This window comes from Calypte anna, unplaced genomic scaffold (assembly GCF_003957555.1).
Source record: "Calypte anna isolate BGI_N300 unplaced genomic scaffold, bCalAnn1_v1.p scaffold_147_arrow_ctg1, whole genome shotgun sequence".
Classification (NCBI taxonomy): Eukaryota; Metazoa; Chordata; class Aves; order Apodiformes; family Trochilidae; genus Calypte; species Calypte anna.
The window spans coordinates 517,256-535,707 of record NW_022045449.1 but is presented as its reverse complement, the minus strand read 5'-3'; the positions used below and the strand labels follow the sequence as shown (position 1 = coordinate 535,707).

At 43.4% G+C, this 18,452-nt stretch overlaps 1 protein-coding gene and 1 pseudogene across 1 annotated transcript in view; one reads left to right on the top strand and one right to left on the bottom strand.

The window, feature by feature from the left end:
* The window catches only part of LOC115600224, a 147,574-nt pseudogene that overhangs the window by 73,248 nt on the left and 55,874 nt on the right, over positions 1–18,452 (bottom strand).
* LOC115600226 (zinc finger protein 850-like) overlaps positions 13,680–18,452 on the top strand; it is a 71,333-nt gene continuing 66,560 nt past the window's right edge. The window contains 2 exon segments of the mRNA XM_030468512.1: positions 13,680–14,845; positions 17,492–18,127. Of these exon segments, the coding sequence (XP_030324372.1) occupies positions 14,059–14,845; positions 17,492–18,127 (1,423 nt within the window). The 5' untranslated portion in view covers positions 13,680–14,058.

The following is an 18,452-nucleotide window of genomic DNA, read 5'->3' as shown; positions in this document are numbered from 1 at the left end:
AGGAGGATGGTGCCAGGTTCTTCTCAGTTATGCCCAATGACAGAACAAGAGGCAACAGACAGAAGCTTGAGTATAGGAGGTTTCATATAGACACAAGGAGAATTTTTTTTGCTGTGAGGGTGATGGAGCACTGGCACAGGCTTCTCAGGGAGGTTGTGGAGTCTCCTTCTTTGGGGATATTCAAAACCCACCTGGAATTGTTCCTAGGTTGTGGGAAAACAGTCTGCGGAGGCTTAAGGATTCCATGTGCACATCAATATGATTGTATGAAATCGTTTATTAACAACTTGCACTCTCTTATATAGAGAAGCCTTGTTTACACCATCATATCATGCAGATGGCTTTGTATTCCAATTACACATTCCATTCTCACGGAACCACTCTTCTCACATAATCATTTTCCTCTTCTGTTGCCAATTAAGTTATCTCTTTCCCATTAGCTCATTTTTAGAAAGCCTGCAACTAGGCCTCAATAACCATTAACCCAATGTAGCCTAAACTGAAGTAAGTCAGGATTGCTCACAACCTGTATATTTCTGAACTGTTTCCCCAACATATTCCCCTTTTTGTTTTTTGAGCAATTCTGACTTATTTCATTATGTAAGATAAGATGCTAATGATATATTGTCATAAACATCATACTAATACAAAAGCAATAACATACCAATAATGCAAAAACAATAACAACATATACACTAATACAAAAGCAATAATAACATACTAGTAATATAAAAGCAATAAAAACATATATAATTGGTAAGCCTTGCCTAATTATATCTGTAAGCTAATAAGCTTACTGGTGTATTTTATGATTTTTATCAATTCTTACCAAAGGCTTTTCCTCTTGCTATGTGTGATACAAATGAAACAGCAAGAAACCCAAATTTCAAATTTTCCCTTATATTCTAGGCCCAATTGTTGCATTGACCAGTTTGATCGCAATTGTTATTGATAACTCATTAGTGCGCTCATGAGGTCACTCTCTTTTTTTCTTCTCATGAGGGTATACGCTCTCCCCTTTTCTTTCCTTCTTCTTTTTTTTTTTTATGAATTAAATGAAAAAAGTTTTATGATTGAATCATGTATTCTAATGGTTTCAAACTAAACTTGAAGAAATTTCTTTCTATCACACCACACCCTTGCACAGTGTCCAGTATTTTGCAGTGCAGCTTTGAACATCTTTTAAACTCTTCTCTTAAATAATAGATCAAATTATAATCAATGTGCCCATCAAAGTAGGTTGTTTTAAAATAACTGGAGTTTGCATAAAAGCAGAGTAGTGACACTACCTAACTGAGGTTAAATTATTTTTTTACATGTAAATGTCTTCATCTTTTTATATGGCTTAACACATTGAAAAAATTCTATTTCATGGATAGCTAAAATCTCCTTTCAAAGAAAAGAAAATATCACTATCTTTCATGAGCAGCAGGTGACCCTCAAGTTATTGCCTACCAAGATCCAGGCCTGGACATTTGGTGCCCAGAACAATGTAAAAATATTTCCCACTTCTGCTTCATACCTTTCAGAAGGCATTAGAGAAACTTTTTTTTTTTTTTTTTTTTTTTAATGAGGCTATGTGGTTTCCTTTCCCCCCCCTCCAGCAGGGGTCACAGCTACAGTATCTGCGGGGCAGAGGCAGCAACTGCACCTGCAGCAGACTTGCTGGCAGCGGTCACCGGCCACGCGAGGGGTGTTGGAAAGCAGCCGTGGGGGAAAGAGTCGGGGGGGGAAAGTTTCTTTCTGTCCGCAGCAATTCTCGGACCCTGAAAAACATTCTCATGACTTTATTGTACTCCTTACCAATATATGAGAAAAATTTAACAACACCTACCAAAAACTTTAAAAAACAAAACACTATTACTACTAAAATCTGGTGGAATCAGCCTGAAATAAAATAAATCAGTACAACCTCCCAAACCAAATACTTGTATCAGAAATATTATCACTGTAAATCCACATTTAAAGGCATTTGTTTCCATGGTCGAACCCATCTGCTCGGTACCCAATGCACTCCAGTACCTGTAAGTAAGCACATATAACCTCGACCAGTCAGTTTCACCTCTGCCGGCCCTTCCCATTGTCCAGTGATGGAATTCTTGAATTCCACCAAAATTTTGTGGGACGGTTCTGAAGCAAAGTCTGCTAAAGCTTTTTGGCGAATCAATATCGGAGGTTCTGTACGTTCTCCTATAAGGCGTAAGTAGTTCATGACATATACAGCCTTACTTAACTGGTCCTGAGGAGGGCTCCCTTCCTCCCCCCTTTTTTGTCTTTCAAGGAGTGTCTTTAGTATCAAATGGCAGTATTCCACTATTGCTTGACCCGTAGGGTTATGAGGAATACCAGGAACATGTCGAATACCCCATCGTCCACAAAACTGTCGAAAACGAGCAGAAGAATAAGCGGGGCCATTGTCCATCTTAATAGACTGAGGTACTCCAAGAACAGCAAAGGATACATATAGATGTCTGATAACATGTTTCGTTGCCTCACCAGTCTGAGCAGAGGCCCAAATGGCCATAGAAAAAGTATCTATAACAACATGCACATATTTTAAGTGTCCAAACTGTTGTACACGAGTGACATCCATTTGCCACAGTTCCAAAGATTTTAAACTTTTAGGATTGACTCCCATCTCAATACCAAGATAAACCTTTTGGCAATCAGGACAAGATTTCACAATTCCCTGGGCATCCTCCAGAGGTAAATGAAATTGCTTCGCTAGTACTTTAGCAGATTGATGCATGAGATTGTCGAGCCTGTGAAAAAACATCAATAGAAGGACCAGTCCACACTGGTGCAACTAAATGGTCAGCTCAGTTATTACTGATAGCTGAACCTCGGTCACTAAGATGACTCTGGATATGAGTGATAAAATAAGGATGTTCTCTTTCTGCTAAGAGTCTCAATAACTTCTGCAATAAGAAATACAAATGCTTATTCAAAATTTCCTTCAAAATGGCATGATACATTCCCAAAACAATACCTACCACATAAAGTGAATCAGAGACTATATTTACAGCAGTATTATTCCACGTTTCAAAAACCCAAATTACCGCGGTAAGTTCAAGGGTTTGCAAAGAGTCAAATGACTTCCCTTGAATTAAATGTTCTTTCCATTACCCAGGCGTCTCCTCCATGGTAACAACAGCTTTACGGGATTTTTTTCTTCTCAGCATCCGTAAAGACCGTTATGCCGTCCACTTGACTGTCAGACAAAAAACTACATCACTCCCACTGCATGTTAGATAAAAGTGGTAACAAGCGATATAAGGGCTAAGAATCCGTTATTTCCCCACTAAACCATGTTAAGGCTATTTGCAGGTCCGTTGAAGTTCGCAGTAGCCAAACCAAATAGTCCTGCATAAGGGGCAAAATGATTTGTCTCGGGTCCACTCCAGCGATGTCTTGACATAGCGCTCTGCTTGTTTTTTTTTTTGTTTTTTTTTTATCAAAACCAATAATAACAAATATAATTGATAAACCTTGTCTAATTAAATCTCTAAGCTATCCCCATATCCTTAAATGATTTAATCATTCATTTAACCCAGTATATGCAACAGTTAATTTTTTCATGTTATCTTAATCAATTGTTTTTGGTTGTGAATTGACTCTGAATGATCAGATAAATTTATGCAAATACACTACATCCAAGTCTTCACAAACATAACCTAAAAGCTAACAATAAAAGTCAGTGGCAGCATGACTTTGTAAAACTGCATGTCTAACACTATCAACATCTCTCAGCATCTGTGTTAAAATACCAGAAGTTAAGTTCATCTGCTCAGCAGTGCAACAGAATAGCACAATCAAGAATCAAGATACAGATATAGATCCATAATCAACATATAACCGATCACATGAATTACAAAATTAACAAAAGCCTGTTATCAATACAACACAGTACGAAAAGCACATTTTGCACTGCAGTGCAAGGACTTAAATACCCTCTTAGTATGAGGAAGGTCAGATGTCCACTGGCGCGTAGAGCCAAGGGGTAGAGGAGGCTTATCCAACAAAAATTCATCGGGGGGCCCCAAAAGAGTCCCCAGACCCCTCCCAGGTCACGGCACAGTGAAGTCCTAGTTTCTTCCATGGTTGCCAAATTAAGGCCCAAAAAGGCCTAATAGAATTGTTTAGAGACAAAATTCCAAGCCTATAAACAGCAAAGGCGCACACACACACACACACACACACGCACACTTTTTTTTTCTCTGCTGTGGTGTCTGCAGCAGGGCTCTTTTTCTGAGCAGCAGCAGTGTGTGAGGGGGGGCGAGAAGTGGCTGCGGAGGCAGGAGTGGGGGTACTCTGTACCAGGAGCAGCTCTCGCTCTCCGAACAGCAACTTTCAGCCTCCGAAAAGGCATACTCATTCTCATAACAGTGTTCCCTGCTTTGTTTGTTTGTTTGTTTGTTTTACTTTTCTTACTTCTCACCAATAGACAAGAAAAACTAACAACAACCACTAGAAGATTCAAAAATGAAATGATATTGCTACTAAAATCTGGTAAAGTCACCCTGAAACAAAATGAAGTGGTCCAATTTCCCAAACCAAAACTGCAAGCATAATTACCAACCATGTTTGTTATCTCTGTATGAAACACCAGTATACCATGCACCACAATATACATCAATATTTAGAACTGTATTGCAATGATGGTCCTTAAGCATCTTTATCTTAAGCATCTTTATCTTAAGCAGCTTCTAAAAATTGGGCTGCTGTAGCACCTTTTTGGGAGTAGTTCTAATGCACATTTACTTTTTTCATTAGCATTGTCATATGCCGACATATAAAAAAAAATTTACTTTTTTTTTTTTTAATCCCTTCTGACAAATCCAGATGTGATGTTATCGCTGAATAGAAGTGATCCACAAATTTTGAATATGGCTCTGCTCCCTCCTGTTTAATATTTGTAAAGGAAGGGGGTTGCTTGTGCAGAATCATGCACAGTTTGCAAACCCCAATTCTTGTGAAAGTTTTAACACTTCAGTTTGAAACCATGCCTGTAAATCTGCACGTACAAAAGGACAAGCACCCAGTAACATTTGTACTTGCACTCTGTGTAATGCATCGGTGTTCTGTGTAGGAATCACAGCTGCATTTTCACACAGTATTTACCATTTATGATGAAATTGCAATTGTTGAGAAGGAGTTAACAGTGTATTAATGAGCATTTTTGTGTCAATCTAATGCGACCCATTAACCTCCTCCTCCTGGTCCCACAATCACTGAAAAACCATCGGACTCCTATTGGGAACCATTTCTCCTTCAACTATAGCATTTTGAATAATTCCCTTCCATCTAGTTACTGGATACACACTACTACCCTCACCACCCTCCCCTCTCCATGTTGGATCTGGAAGAGGTAGAGCAGCGGGTGTTAAAGGGTTAAGGGAAGTAGGTGCAGGAACAGGGAATGGATCAGGAGGTAAAAATGGATTAGTGCCCCATCGTTCGGGATGTTCCCCGGAGCAAAAACTAGGGTTTTTTCAGGGGTATACTCATCCTTGGTCTCCAGTTCTTTCAGTTTCTTCAGCAGTTTCCTTAGTTGCTTGTCTCTGAGTCCCAGTTCTTTCCTTGGTTGTTGCTCTATAGCAGGCACTGATGGTGTTGACAGGTGAAGCAGAGGATTAATTGATGGCAACTGTGGTCAAGAAGATAAATCAAGCTTCCGAGGTGGAAAGGTGGCAGAACAGTCGGGAGCCGCAGCAGGTGGGCGCAAGGTGGGGAGTCTGCATTCCAAGATTCCTCGCCGGTGTTCTCCGGCTTCTCTCCCTCTGGGTCCTCCAATGATTCTGGTGGTGTTTTCGGTCGCTTTTGGTTTTGCTTCTCGGTACCATTTTTGCTTTTCATCCGACCCCCAGGGTCAAATGGCACAGCTGGCTGAGCTTGAATCAGTACAGCCCCTTCAAGTGCTGGTGGGGGCATTTCAGGTGTCTCAAATAACTGTTTAGTGGTCAAGCCCATATTTTGAGCATTCATCAGTACTGGTAGATCAGGCGTTAAGACAGCGAAAGCTGAGGCCGGTGCTGACCTCTCACTTTTCATTTCTTTTCAGGTTTCTCTAATCAATTTCCAGAGTGTCGCTAAGCATCGTGCCTCCTTATCTCCATTGCTAATTTTATCCCATAGGGCAATACCTATGGCTTCCCAAGTAGGTAACTCCAAAACGGTACCCATCGAGGGGATGAAGTCTCTATCCCGTGCCCATTTCAGTAATTCACATAAGATCCTGCCTCTTATCCTGCCACATAAGATCCCCTCTTAGAGAGAATACATTGGAGGAGCTTAAATACTGCCTCTTCTTCTTTAGAGAGTGTAGACCCCATCTCCTCCCCAGCCACTCACCTGATCAGGGCAACATTATTCAGTTCCGAGCTCGTTTATTCCGTAGCCGGGCACCAGCTACATAGACTGCCGGGGCAGCAATCTCCTTTCGACTGGCTTCTCCGCTCCTCTCTCATTCCAGCTGTCTTCATCGCTCCTGGAAGCAACAGTATGAGAGTCCCTGGTCCGGGCCATCCTTAGTCCCTGGTCCGGGCCATCCTTAGACCCTGTTCGGGCGCCATTTGTGGGAAAAAAACCTGAGGAGGCTTAAGGATTCCATGTACACATCAATATGATTGTATGAAATCGTTTATTAACAACTTGCGCTCACTTATGTAGAGAAGCCTTGTTCACACCATCATATCATGCAGGTGGCTTTGTATTCCAATTACACAAAACATTCTCACGGAGCCATCTTCTCACATAAATATTTTCCTCTTCTGTTGCCAATTAAGTTATCTCTTTCCCATTAGCTCATTTTTAGAAACCTCTAACTAGGCCTCAATGACCATTAACCTAATGTAGCCTAAACTGAAGTAAGTCAGGATTGCTCACAACCTGTATATTTCTGAACTGTTTCCCCAACACTGTGGAACAATGGTTTAAGCTAGAACATAGAAAGTTCCACCTCAACATGAAGAGAAACTTCTTGTCTGTGACGCTGTGGGAGCACTGGAACAGGCTGCCCAGAGAGTCTCCTTTTCTGGAGATTTCCAACACGTCCCTGGGTGTGTTCCTGTGTGGTCTGCCCTGGGTGATCCTGCTTTGGCAGAGGGCTTGGACTGGATGATCTCTAGAGGTCCCTTCCAACCCCTAACATTCTAGGATTCTATGATTCTATGACCTCAGTCCCTGGGACAGTGATGGGGTCCATACTGCTCTAGGCAGGTGAAGGACAAAGAAGGGATTGCTGAAGCAGAGTGGGCAGGGGACAGAAAGGCATGGGGTGCACCTGGCCTTTAGCAAGCCCTTTGCCATGCTCTACCATTGTCCTGTTGTAGCCAGACTGGTGATGTCTGGATTGAAGAGGTGGGTGATGTGGTGGGTGGGAACTTCACGAGATGATAAGGGTCACACTGCCATCAGGGATCCAAAGTCCTCCTGGCAAGCAGTGATGATGCCTCAGTGTCCAGAACTTGTACCAACACTTTGTCCTGTCTTTGTAATCCCCCTGTGGGGTGGGAAAAAAGGCACTTTCACTCCCTTTGTGGATGAAGCCACGCTGGGGAAGCCCTTGAGCAACCTCAATGTGGTTCATCCTCCTTTTGAGTAGGGCACTCAGACAAGGAGATGCTCAAGAGTCTCTTCCAGCCTGAGGTATTCTGTGATTCAGAATGATCTGGAGGGTCATGGGAATGATCTGTAGGATCATGGAGCAGGAGGAGTACGGGAAGCTCATCCTCGAGCAGCTCCAAGAGACAATAGTGCTGGCTTAGGCCGATGCTGTGGATGGGATTAAGAAGTGAGTTCCATGGGGGCAGGGACAGAGTTGGCTTCAGTTGGGTGGGAGGTGTCCCTACCCATGCATGCAGGGGGTTGGAACAAGATGATCCTTTTCCCTTCCAACCCAACCCATTCCATGATTCCATGATTCTGTGACACAGTCCTAGCCAGTTCCAGGCCTGGGCGTCTCCACAGCCACCACCAGGGCTTTGTGATGCAGGTTCTTAAGCAGCTGTCACTGAGAATGAACCACAGAGCAACACTAATCCCAGATAAAAAGCCACAGATCACATACCCTGAGTACCAAAGTTACAGCATGATTGGTTTAATTTTTAACCTTGTGAAATTTCCAAAGAAAATAGTTTCATTCCCACTCAGCGGAGCCATCTGGGTATCCTCCCGCTGAAGTCAAAATTCAAACTATTCATATAAATGAGTTGAAATTTCAACTGGTCTCAAGATAATTAACTTAAGCCCCATGCTGGGGTCCAATTAATCTGTCAGGGTTTAACACTGGGCTGGCAATTAACCAAATGACAGAAGCTCTCTATTAATGCCTCTCCCCAGCCTGATAAAGAATGGAGAGAGAATAAGGGAGAGAGACTTATGGGTTGGAAACTAAACTACACAGATTTAATGAAACAGTAATTATAAAAAGGAAAAATTACTACGGCTGGACTCCTGGGGTCAGCAGGCCTGGTTTAATCCCCGATCAGCTGTGGTGATGGTGGGGTGGTCATTGCCATCTTTAGTCCTTCCCTCCTTGTCCTTCAGTTGAAAGCCTGTTTGAAGCAATTTAAAGAAGGAGCTGCAGACATGGACAGTGTAGGGCAGCCTGCAGGAGAGGTGGCCAAGGGCTCTGGAAGGCTGAAAGGCCCAACAGGACCAAGGGCTTTGTCACCTCAGACATGGCAGCTGCCTCCACCACCATGGTCTACCGGAAGTAATTTTGTCCTGAGTCTCTGGACTTCCTTTCCCCTTTTTGGGGTGGTTGGGATATGTCAGAGGTTTTTTTATTACTCATTTTCATACTTCAATTTCCCCAGGAAGAGTCCTGACCCACAAGTGAGGGATGAGCTCTGCCTTCCCATTGCCTGGGGTTCAGAGAGTGGCCTTAGTGCTTTATTAGTAAATAAAAAATGAAAAATCCTTTGCTTCCGAGCCACTTTTGCCTCCCAGCAATCATGGCCTCCAGTGATCTGCTCTAACAAGGCCATGGGGAGGCTCTGGCAGCATTGGTCCTCAGTGGGGCCAATCAATGCTTCAAGGTACTTTCAGGTTCCACTCATCTCTCAGCACCTGAGGATCATGGACTCAGCACCAAACACACCCTGGGGCTCATTGAAATACAGAGAGCACTAAAGGGCCATGGCTCTCCATGGGATATTCTTCATATCTTCAAGACTTGTACAGCTAATTGGAGAGCTTTTCCCACCGTGGTTAAGGAGGAACTGTTCATATTGTGATTAATGAAAACTCTTTTCTCTTGACAGAAGTTCCCAGAGGACTGACAGAGTGCAGGCAACTTTACTTCTCAGCCCCCCAACCCCACCATTCCTTTCATGTCCCACCTGGGACTTCCATCCCTGGTCCTTGCATCAGACCTCTCCTCTCCTCTCTGCAGCTGGAGGTTACAGCTCCACTGCACCACCTCCCACCTGCTCTCCTTAGAGAACTGACTGCACATGGGAAGGCTCTGCCTTCCCATTTTCTAGGGTTCAGAGTTTGGCCTGACTGATCCATAAAATAAATAAATAAATAAATAAATAAATAAATAAATAAATAAATACATAAACAAACAAATAAAGAAATACCTGTGGCTTCAGAGCCACCTTTACAGAACCTTTTCCTCCCTGCAATCATGGCCTCCAGTGACCTTCTCTAACAAGTCTCTGGGGAGGCTTTGTCAGTAATGGGACCCAAAGGGGCCAATAAATACTTCAAAATACTTTTGGGTTTTTGTTTTGGCTTTAACTTTTAAAACATTTTTTTTTTTTCAGTCTCCTGTCAGTACTCATGGACTCAGTCCCTCTGGCACCATGGGGCCCATTACAGTACTGAGCAGCCATGAGTCCCCCCATGGTGTTTTTAGTGTTCAAGACTCACACAGCTAATTGGAGAGGTTCCCGTGCAGAAGAATCATAGAATCATAGAATTAGCCGGGTTGGAAGGGACCTCAGAGATCATCTAGTCCAACCCTTGACCCACCGGAGCAGTTGCTAGACTATGGCACTGAGTGCCACGTCCAGTCTTTTTTTAAATGTCTCCAGGGACGGAGAATCTACCACCTCACCGGGCAGTCCATTCCATAGCCTAATCACCCTCTCCGTGAAGAAATTCTTTCTAATATCTAACCTAAATTTCCACTGGCACAACTTAAGACTGTGTCCTCTTGTCTTGTTGAAGGTCATCTGTGAAAAGAGTCCAGTTCCCACCTCGCTACAGCCTCCTTTCAGGGAGTTGTAGACAGCAATGAGGTCTCCCCTGAGCCTCCTCTTCTTCAGGCTGAACAGCCCCAGCTCTCTCAGCCTCTCCTCATAGGATCTGTGCTCGAGTCCCTTCACCAGCCTGGTTGCCCTCCTTTGGACCTGTTCCAGGACCTCTACATCCTTCTTGAACTGAGGGGCCCAGAACTGGACACAGTACTCGAGGTGTGGCCTAACCAGCGCTGAGTACAGGGGAAGAATCACCTCCCTGGACCTGCTGGTGACGCTGTTTCTGAACAGCGTTCTGAAGATAACAAAGAGCATATAATAAAAACTATGGAAAAGTTCTATTTTACTGGGGCACTGAGAGGGAACTGGGAGGGATTGGAAAGGGATGTGGAGAGACTGGGATGAATTTGGAGGGAACTGGGAGGCGATTGGGAGGGATGGGGAGGGAAATGGGAGTGATTTGGAGCCAACTGGGAGGGATTTGGAGTCAACTGGGAAGGACTGGGAGTGACTGGGAGGGGATTGGGAGGGACGAGGAGGGACTAGAAGGGGATTGGTGTCAACTGGGAGGGACTGGGCCGCATTGGGAGTCAACTGGGAGTAACTGGGATGGACTCGTTTTTACTGGTGTATGCTGGCCTGTACTGGTTTAACTGGCCTATCGTGGTGTAAAGTACTTTTACTGGTTTATACTGGTCTATATTGGTCTGTACTGCTCTGTACTGGTCTCTACTGGTTTATACTGGTCTGTACTGGTCTGTACTGGTCTGTACTGGTCTGTACTGGTCTGTTCTGGTCCATACTGGTCTATACTGGTTTGTACTAGTCTATACTACTTTATACTGGTTATACTGGTTCATACTGGTTTATACTGGCCTATACTGGTCTATATTGGTTATATTCATTTATGCTGGTTATACTGGTCTATACTGGTTTTACTGGTCTATACTTGTTTATACTGGTCTACAGTGGTCTGTACTGCTCTATACTGGTAACACTGGTCAAACTGGGGTATACTGGTCTGTACTGGTTAATACTGGTCTGTACTAGTCTATACTGGTTATTCTAGTTTATACTGGTCTATACTGGTCTGTACTGGTTATACTGGTTGGTACTGGTTTATGTTGGTTATACTGGTTTATACTGGTTTATACTGGTCTGTACTGGTTTATATTGGTTATACTGGTTTATACTGGTCTATACAGGTCTATACTGGTCTATACTGGTTATACTGGTCTACAAAGGTCTATACTGGTTTATACTGGTATATAGTGGCCTATACTGGTCTATACTGGTTTATACTGGTTATATTAATTTATAGTGGTTATACTGGTCTATACTGGACTATACTGGTTTATACTGGTTATATTGGTCTGTACTGGTCTCTACTAATTTATACTGATTATACTCATATATACTGGTTTATACCGGTCTATACTGGTTATACTGGTTTTTAATGTTTTATACTGGTTCATACAGGTCTGTACTTGGGTATACTGGTTTGTATTGGTTTTTACTGGTTTATAGTCTATACTATTCCATACTGCTCTATACTGTATTTGTTATATTTATTAATATGTACCGTATATTATCATATAATATATTTTAATTACTTATTATTTTAATAATATGAATAATATGAATAATAATATTATATATAAGATAAAATATACTATAACAAAAAATTTATAATGTATGTAATACATTATATATATTAATAATAAATAACAATATGAATAATGATATGAAAAAAATTAATAATTCTTACTATATTTTGATATTACTTATTACTATATGGCAATATTTAGCATTATACATTATTATGTATTATTATTAATTGATATTTAAATTATTGTATTATATAGTAATATTTGTATTATTATATTAGTTTTCATTATTTATTATATACTGTATACTATTATTTCTTATATATTTTATTAACTTATTATTAATTATCATTATATATTGTTATTTATTACTATACATTTATATATAATACTATATATATTATATTATATTATATTATATTATATTATATTATATTATATTATATTATATTATATTATTGTTGTATTTTATTAATATTTGCAATATTTAATTTTAGTCATTATATATTTATTATACATTAGTATTTATTATTATATATTATTTATTTATTATTAATAATTTCTACCTAATTTATCTATTCGTCATATTTGTTATTTTTATATTATATGTATTATTCTATATTAATATTCATTGTTATTTGAATTGTTATTTATTTCTATAATTATTAATATTTACTATTATTATTTACATTGCTTTTTTATTTTTGAAATAATTTTATTTTTTTATTTAGTTGTATTACTTTAATACTATCATTATTATTTAAATTATTTTTAATTATTATTTATTTATTATTTAATAGTATTTTAGTATTTTTATTCTTTATTTCATTTTTTATTATTTTTAATTTTTATTTTATTTTTTATTTAATATTTTATATATTCATTTATTTTTTGTTTTAAGATTATATTTAATTAATTTATTTAATTTCTATCGATTTTCCCTTTATTCTCCATTTGATTTCTCTGATTATTTCCCCCCCCCAGCCCATTCCCTCATTTCGAGATCCTCCCATTAACCCCTCCCCCTCCTTCTCCCCCCAGTGAATAATTAATGATCTGTGAATCAGCGTTCATTGGGCAGCAATTTAATTGGGGAATTAAAGGGGGGTGGGGGTTTGGTCCCGAGCGTTAGTGTGGGGGGTGGAGAGGGGCACATGGGAACAACACAGGGTCAACATGGGATCTACATGTGATTAACATGTAATTAGCACGTGATTAACAGGGGGGTTAAGGCCAATCACGGGGGTTAGTTGAGATTGTAATAAATGGTTGTAATATATGTTAATGAATTTGTGTTCCTGACCAGTGAAATTCAGAATTAAACTGAGAAAGAAGTGAATATGGGGCTAGACAAAGCAGCTGAGACATGGAATTTTCCACTGTTTCAGTGTGAACAAAACAAGGCCCTAACGAGACGAACTGCTGTCTCGAAGATAATTAGGAATGTAAGTCTTGTTCTTAAAACAAGGCACTGCCAAGGCCAACGAGGCACCAAAAGCATGTGAATATCTGCAAAAGCAGATAAGGGGAAAGTTATGGCTGGGGTCTGATATCGCCCTGTAACAATATAATGAAGTCATGGTGGGGATTTGGTGCCACAATGGGGAACACAAAATCATAGCAGAGATGTCTGGTGGCACAAAAGGACCCCTAAATCACCCCAAGGGTTGTTGGCAGGAATAGGGGAGAAGTAAAATATCTGGTGGAGTGTAAGTGCAAAGGAGTGATCCCAACTCAAGCCAGGAGGGGCTCACAACCCCAGTACCCCTTTGGGTTTTGGGTGCCAGCGTAGCTCATAAAGATGAAGGAAAGGATGATCAGTGGGTGTTCAACTCTATGGGTAACCTCCTCATTCCACCTCACACTCCACTTTCACCCACAGGAAGACTGATGTAGGTTTTGGCTGCCTTCACCCCACAGAAATCTCTCCTCTACTTTGTCACTGCACTATGGCTTCTTTCATAGGCACAGGGTGACTCCATCGGGGCAAAAAGCTCTCTGGGTACCCCAAAGATCAGACAGCTTTTGGTCACAGTTTGACATGAGTGAAAAATCATTGAATCCATCCAGGAGAAAAATTTGGCATCGTCCAGGCACATGGTAAAAGGTTTAGGATCTGCTTGGTCGATCTCCACCATCAGAAAATCCATCAGGGTGAGAGACCCCAGAGATGTCCTGTCTGCAGAAGATGGTTTAGCGACAGCTCGGATCTGATCCAACGGTGACACCATCACACAGGCACCATGTCCTACACCTGCCCTGACTGCAGGAAAGGTTTTAGCAGGAGATCCAATTTTATCCAGCCTCAATGGATCCATATGGGTGAGAAACCCTTTAAATGTTCCAAGTGTGGGAAGGAGTTTACCCAGAATTCCCATTTATCACAGCATCTCCGCATCCACACAGGAGAGAGACCCTATAAGTGTCTGGAGTGTGGGAAGGAGTTTACCTGGAGTTCCAGTTTATCAGAGCATCAACGGATCCACATGGGGGAGAAAACCTATAAATGTTTTGCATGTGGGAAGGACTTTTCCCAGAGTTCCTCTTTATCACGCTATCACCCCATCCATACAGGAGAGAGATCCTCTAAGTGTCTGGAGTGTGGGAAGGTTTTTTCCCACAGTTCCAATATATCAACACATCATCGCATCCACACAGGAGAGAAGTTGTATCCCTGCACTCACTGTGGGAAGGTCTTCAACATCAACACCTCCTGGATTCGTCACCAGCATGTCCACACTGAGGAAAAACTCTACACGTGTCCCTGGTGTGGGAAGGGCTTCCCAGCCAGCTGGGGTCTCACCCAACATCTAGGGATCCATACGGGTGAACGTCCCTACAAGTGTCCTGAGTGTGGGAAGAGCTTTGCCAGGAGCTCTGATGTCATCAGGCATCGTCTCCTCCACACAGGAGAGAAACCCTACTCGTGTCCCCACTGCTGCAAGAGCTTCAGGCGAAGCTCCCATTTGCTGAATCATCAGCGCCTCCATAGGGGTGATCGACCCTAAAGCTGCTCCCAGTGTGAGAAGAGTTTTACCAGAGCTATGATCTCATCTCTCATCACCAGACCCACCAGGCCACCGCTTTTTCCAAGCTGTAGATTTTCCAAGCTTCCACATCTTTAGTTTCTTTGAAAACAAACAAGATAAAAGAAGGAAGTGATTATCATGATGACACACTCGTCAGGGGGGGTGTCTGAATGGGCTCAGATCTCTCTCTATTTTTAGCTGGGGAACACGCATATATGTCGGAGGGTGCGAGCTTACGGAGCAAAGAGACAAAACAATATGAGTTAGCAACAAAGCTGGATTTTATTAAGCAAAGTGTTACATTTATATGGTCTTGGTGTCTTCGTGGCTCATGTTGATTGGCTGCGTGTTGCTGTCCATGCACCTGTTGTCGAGTTGTGATTGGGGGCTGCTAATCGTCCTTGTCCTGCTTTACTGACCGCAGGCATTGCTGTTTGTTTGTCTGATTTTGTTAGGCCTGTTTTGTTTCTTTCCTAGAGAAAGAATTGCTCCTCTAAGTGATAATGTGACCCTCAGTCCTTTCACTCTCTACCAGTCAGTGGTGTCAAAGGAGCTGTTGAGCATTTTCTGGGACCGTATGGTTTCAGTCCCTCTGCCCAGAAGGGCCAGGTGTGGCACTCACGTTGAATCCAGCAGCACCCTGGCTCCTCTCTGAGAAGGAGTTGAGAAAGCAAGGGGGTGTGAGCTGTGTCTCCCTGGGTGCCCTCCCCGGGTCATGACAAGTTCCCACCAAGACCTTTCGCACGGGGCTGCTCCCAGACAGGCAGCCCCTGCCTGTGCCATGGCCCGGGTGAGTCCCCTGCAGGGGCAGACACTGGCACTTGTCCTTCTGAGATTTCTCTCCAGATGAGCTCTGCTGCTCCTTGATGCCTTTCATACAGGCACAGCCCAGGACAGGGTGTACTCTTACTAGAGACAGCTCTATCTGATGGGATGGCCTCAGCAGTCCCTGCTGGCCAGGAGAGAGCCTGGGTAGGGCTGGGAGTTCCCCCTATGCAGACACTGAGCCCAGCAGGAGGATGGAGATGCTCTGTCAGAAAGACTCAGCCTCAGCTGAGGACACCCATGGCTTTCTCTGCCAAGGTTTCACTTGCCAGCCCAGAACAGCTGCCTCCAGGCTCTCCCACCTCCCCTCCCCTCTCTCCCAGAACAGTCCAGTTGCTGCTGGCCGCACACCAGTGCCCAGCCCAGGCTGCTCTGGGCAGTCCAAGCACAGCCCCAGCCCATCTGAAGGGCACAGCATCTCCTGGGGGGCAGAGAGAGCTCAGAGCCCCAGATGGGTGACCACGCATGGCAAAAGGAGCAGGATCATGCTGCAGCTCCCGCGAGGTTTTACTCCACTGCCCCGGGCTGCACCCACACCCCACGCCCCTCATCCGGGACCCCCTAACTGGTGACCACCTGAGCATCGCCCTCCCCCCACCCACCAGCCTGGTCTGTGTCTGCTTTGCAGGTAGCGGGAGGTGATAAGATGTGATGGGAGGTGGTGGGAGGGGGGTGGTTATCCCAGTACTGCCCAAACTGGGGGTGAGCAGCACAAGATGGGGGAGGGAAGGAAGGGTGAGAGGGGGAAATCTAAACTTATCCCTGGGGTGAGGGTGGTGGGATTGGCCACATCCCAACTCTTCTGGAGGGTGGAAGAGCTGTGATTTTAGCTCCCTCAAAATAATATGGGGAGAGCACAATAAATACTGGTGGGCAGGGCTGTGATAGGGGACCCCAAAGTCATCCCAAGGGTTTGGGGTCTGCAACTGGAGACCCTCAAATCACCCTGGAGCCAGGGATAAGGATGGCAAGTCAAGAATCCTTCCAGGGGACTTGATAAGCCCAGGGCTTAGAAGTCACAATCGGGGACTCCCTTAGGAGACCCCAACTCATCCCATTAGATGGCAGCTCATCCTGCATGTGGGTGCAAGAGGGGAATCCTATAGGTCATGGTGGGATTTCTTACCATGACGGGAAACCAAACTCATATCAAAGTCGTTGGGTGAGATATAAGACCCCTGAATCATCCCAGGGGTTTACAACAGCAATGAGGGAGTCCTAAATTACCTCTTGCAGTGTCAGCACAATTGGGTCATCACAGATCAAGCCAGGAGTGGCTCAAAACGCCAGCACCACCTGCCCCACGCAATGGCCCCTTTGGGTTTTGGTTGCCAGTGTACCTCCTAAAGATGAAGTAAAGGTTGATCAGTGGGTGTCCAACTCTATGGGTAACCTCCCTATTCCACCTCACAGTCCATTTTTACCTACAGTATGTTTGATGTAGGTTTTGGCTGCCACCAACACAAAAAAAGCTCAAACCCTATTTTGTCACCATACTATGGCTTCTTTCTCAAACATGGGATGACTCCATCGGGGAAAAGACCTCCCTGGGTGTTGTAAGGATAGAAAAAGATTTTGGGTCTAAGTGTAATTTTGAAAATCATTGAAATCCATGCAGGAGAAAAGTTTGACATCAGTGAGCAAGGCAGGAGAAGGTTTAGGATCTGCTCAGCTGATCTCCACCATCAGAAAATCCATCAGGGTGAGAGACCCCAGAGAAGTCCTGACTGCAGGAGACGGTTTAGCGACAGCTCGGATCTGGTCCAACAGTGACACCATCACACAGGCACCATGTCCTACACCTGCCCGGACTGCAGGAAAGGTTTTAGCTGGAGATCAGGTTTTATCCTTCATCAGCAGATCAATACGGGTGAGAAGCCCTTTAAATGTTCTGAGTGTGGGATGGAGTTTACCCGAAATTCCCATTTATCACAGCATCTCCGCATCCACACGGGAGAGAGACCCTATAAGTGTCTGGAGTGTGGGAAGGAGTTTACCCGGAGTTCCTGTTTATCAGAGCATCACCGCATCCATACAGGAGAGAAGTTGTATCCCTGCACTCACTGTGAGAAAGCCTTCAACAGGAGCACCTCTTGGATTAATCACCAACATGTCCAGACTGGGGAAAAACCCTACACGTGTCCCCAGTGTGGGAAGGGCTTCACAGACAGCTCGGGTCTCACCCAACACCTACGGATCCACAGGGGTGAATGTCCCTACAAGTGTCCTGAGTGTGGGAAGGGCTTTATAAGGAGGTCAAATCTCACCCAACACCTACAGATCCATACAGGTGAACGTCCTTACACCTGTCCTCAGTGTGGGAAGGGCTTCACAGACAGCTCTTCTTTCACCGAACATCTACGGATCCATACGGGTGAACGTCCCTACAAGTGTCCTGAGTGTGGGAAGGGCTTCCGTCAAAGCTCCCATTTGAAGAACCATCAGCGCCTCCATACCCGTGAAAAATATTAAAGCTACACCCAGTGCAAGATAAGATTTTACTGGAAATTAGATTTCATCTGTCATTACCTGACCCATCAACGCCATCACTAAGGATGAAGGGTCAAGTTGGCCTCATTTTCCAAGCTCCATCCAACCAATGATGCTTTCTTCAGCTTCTCATGCAGAAAAAAATGCAGTTACCTCAGGAACCTCTTCATATCCCACCCACAATTTGAGTTTTAATATCTATTACAGCATCATGAAGGGTTTTTTTTTCCAAATAAGGAAAAAACAGAAAAGTTATGACACCCTCCTAAAAGGATGTGGCAGGATGATCCTGG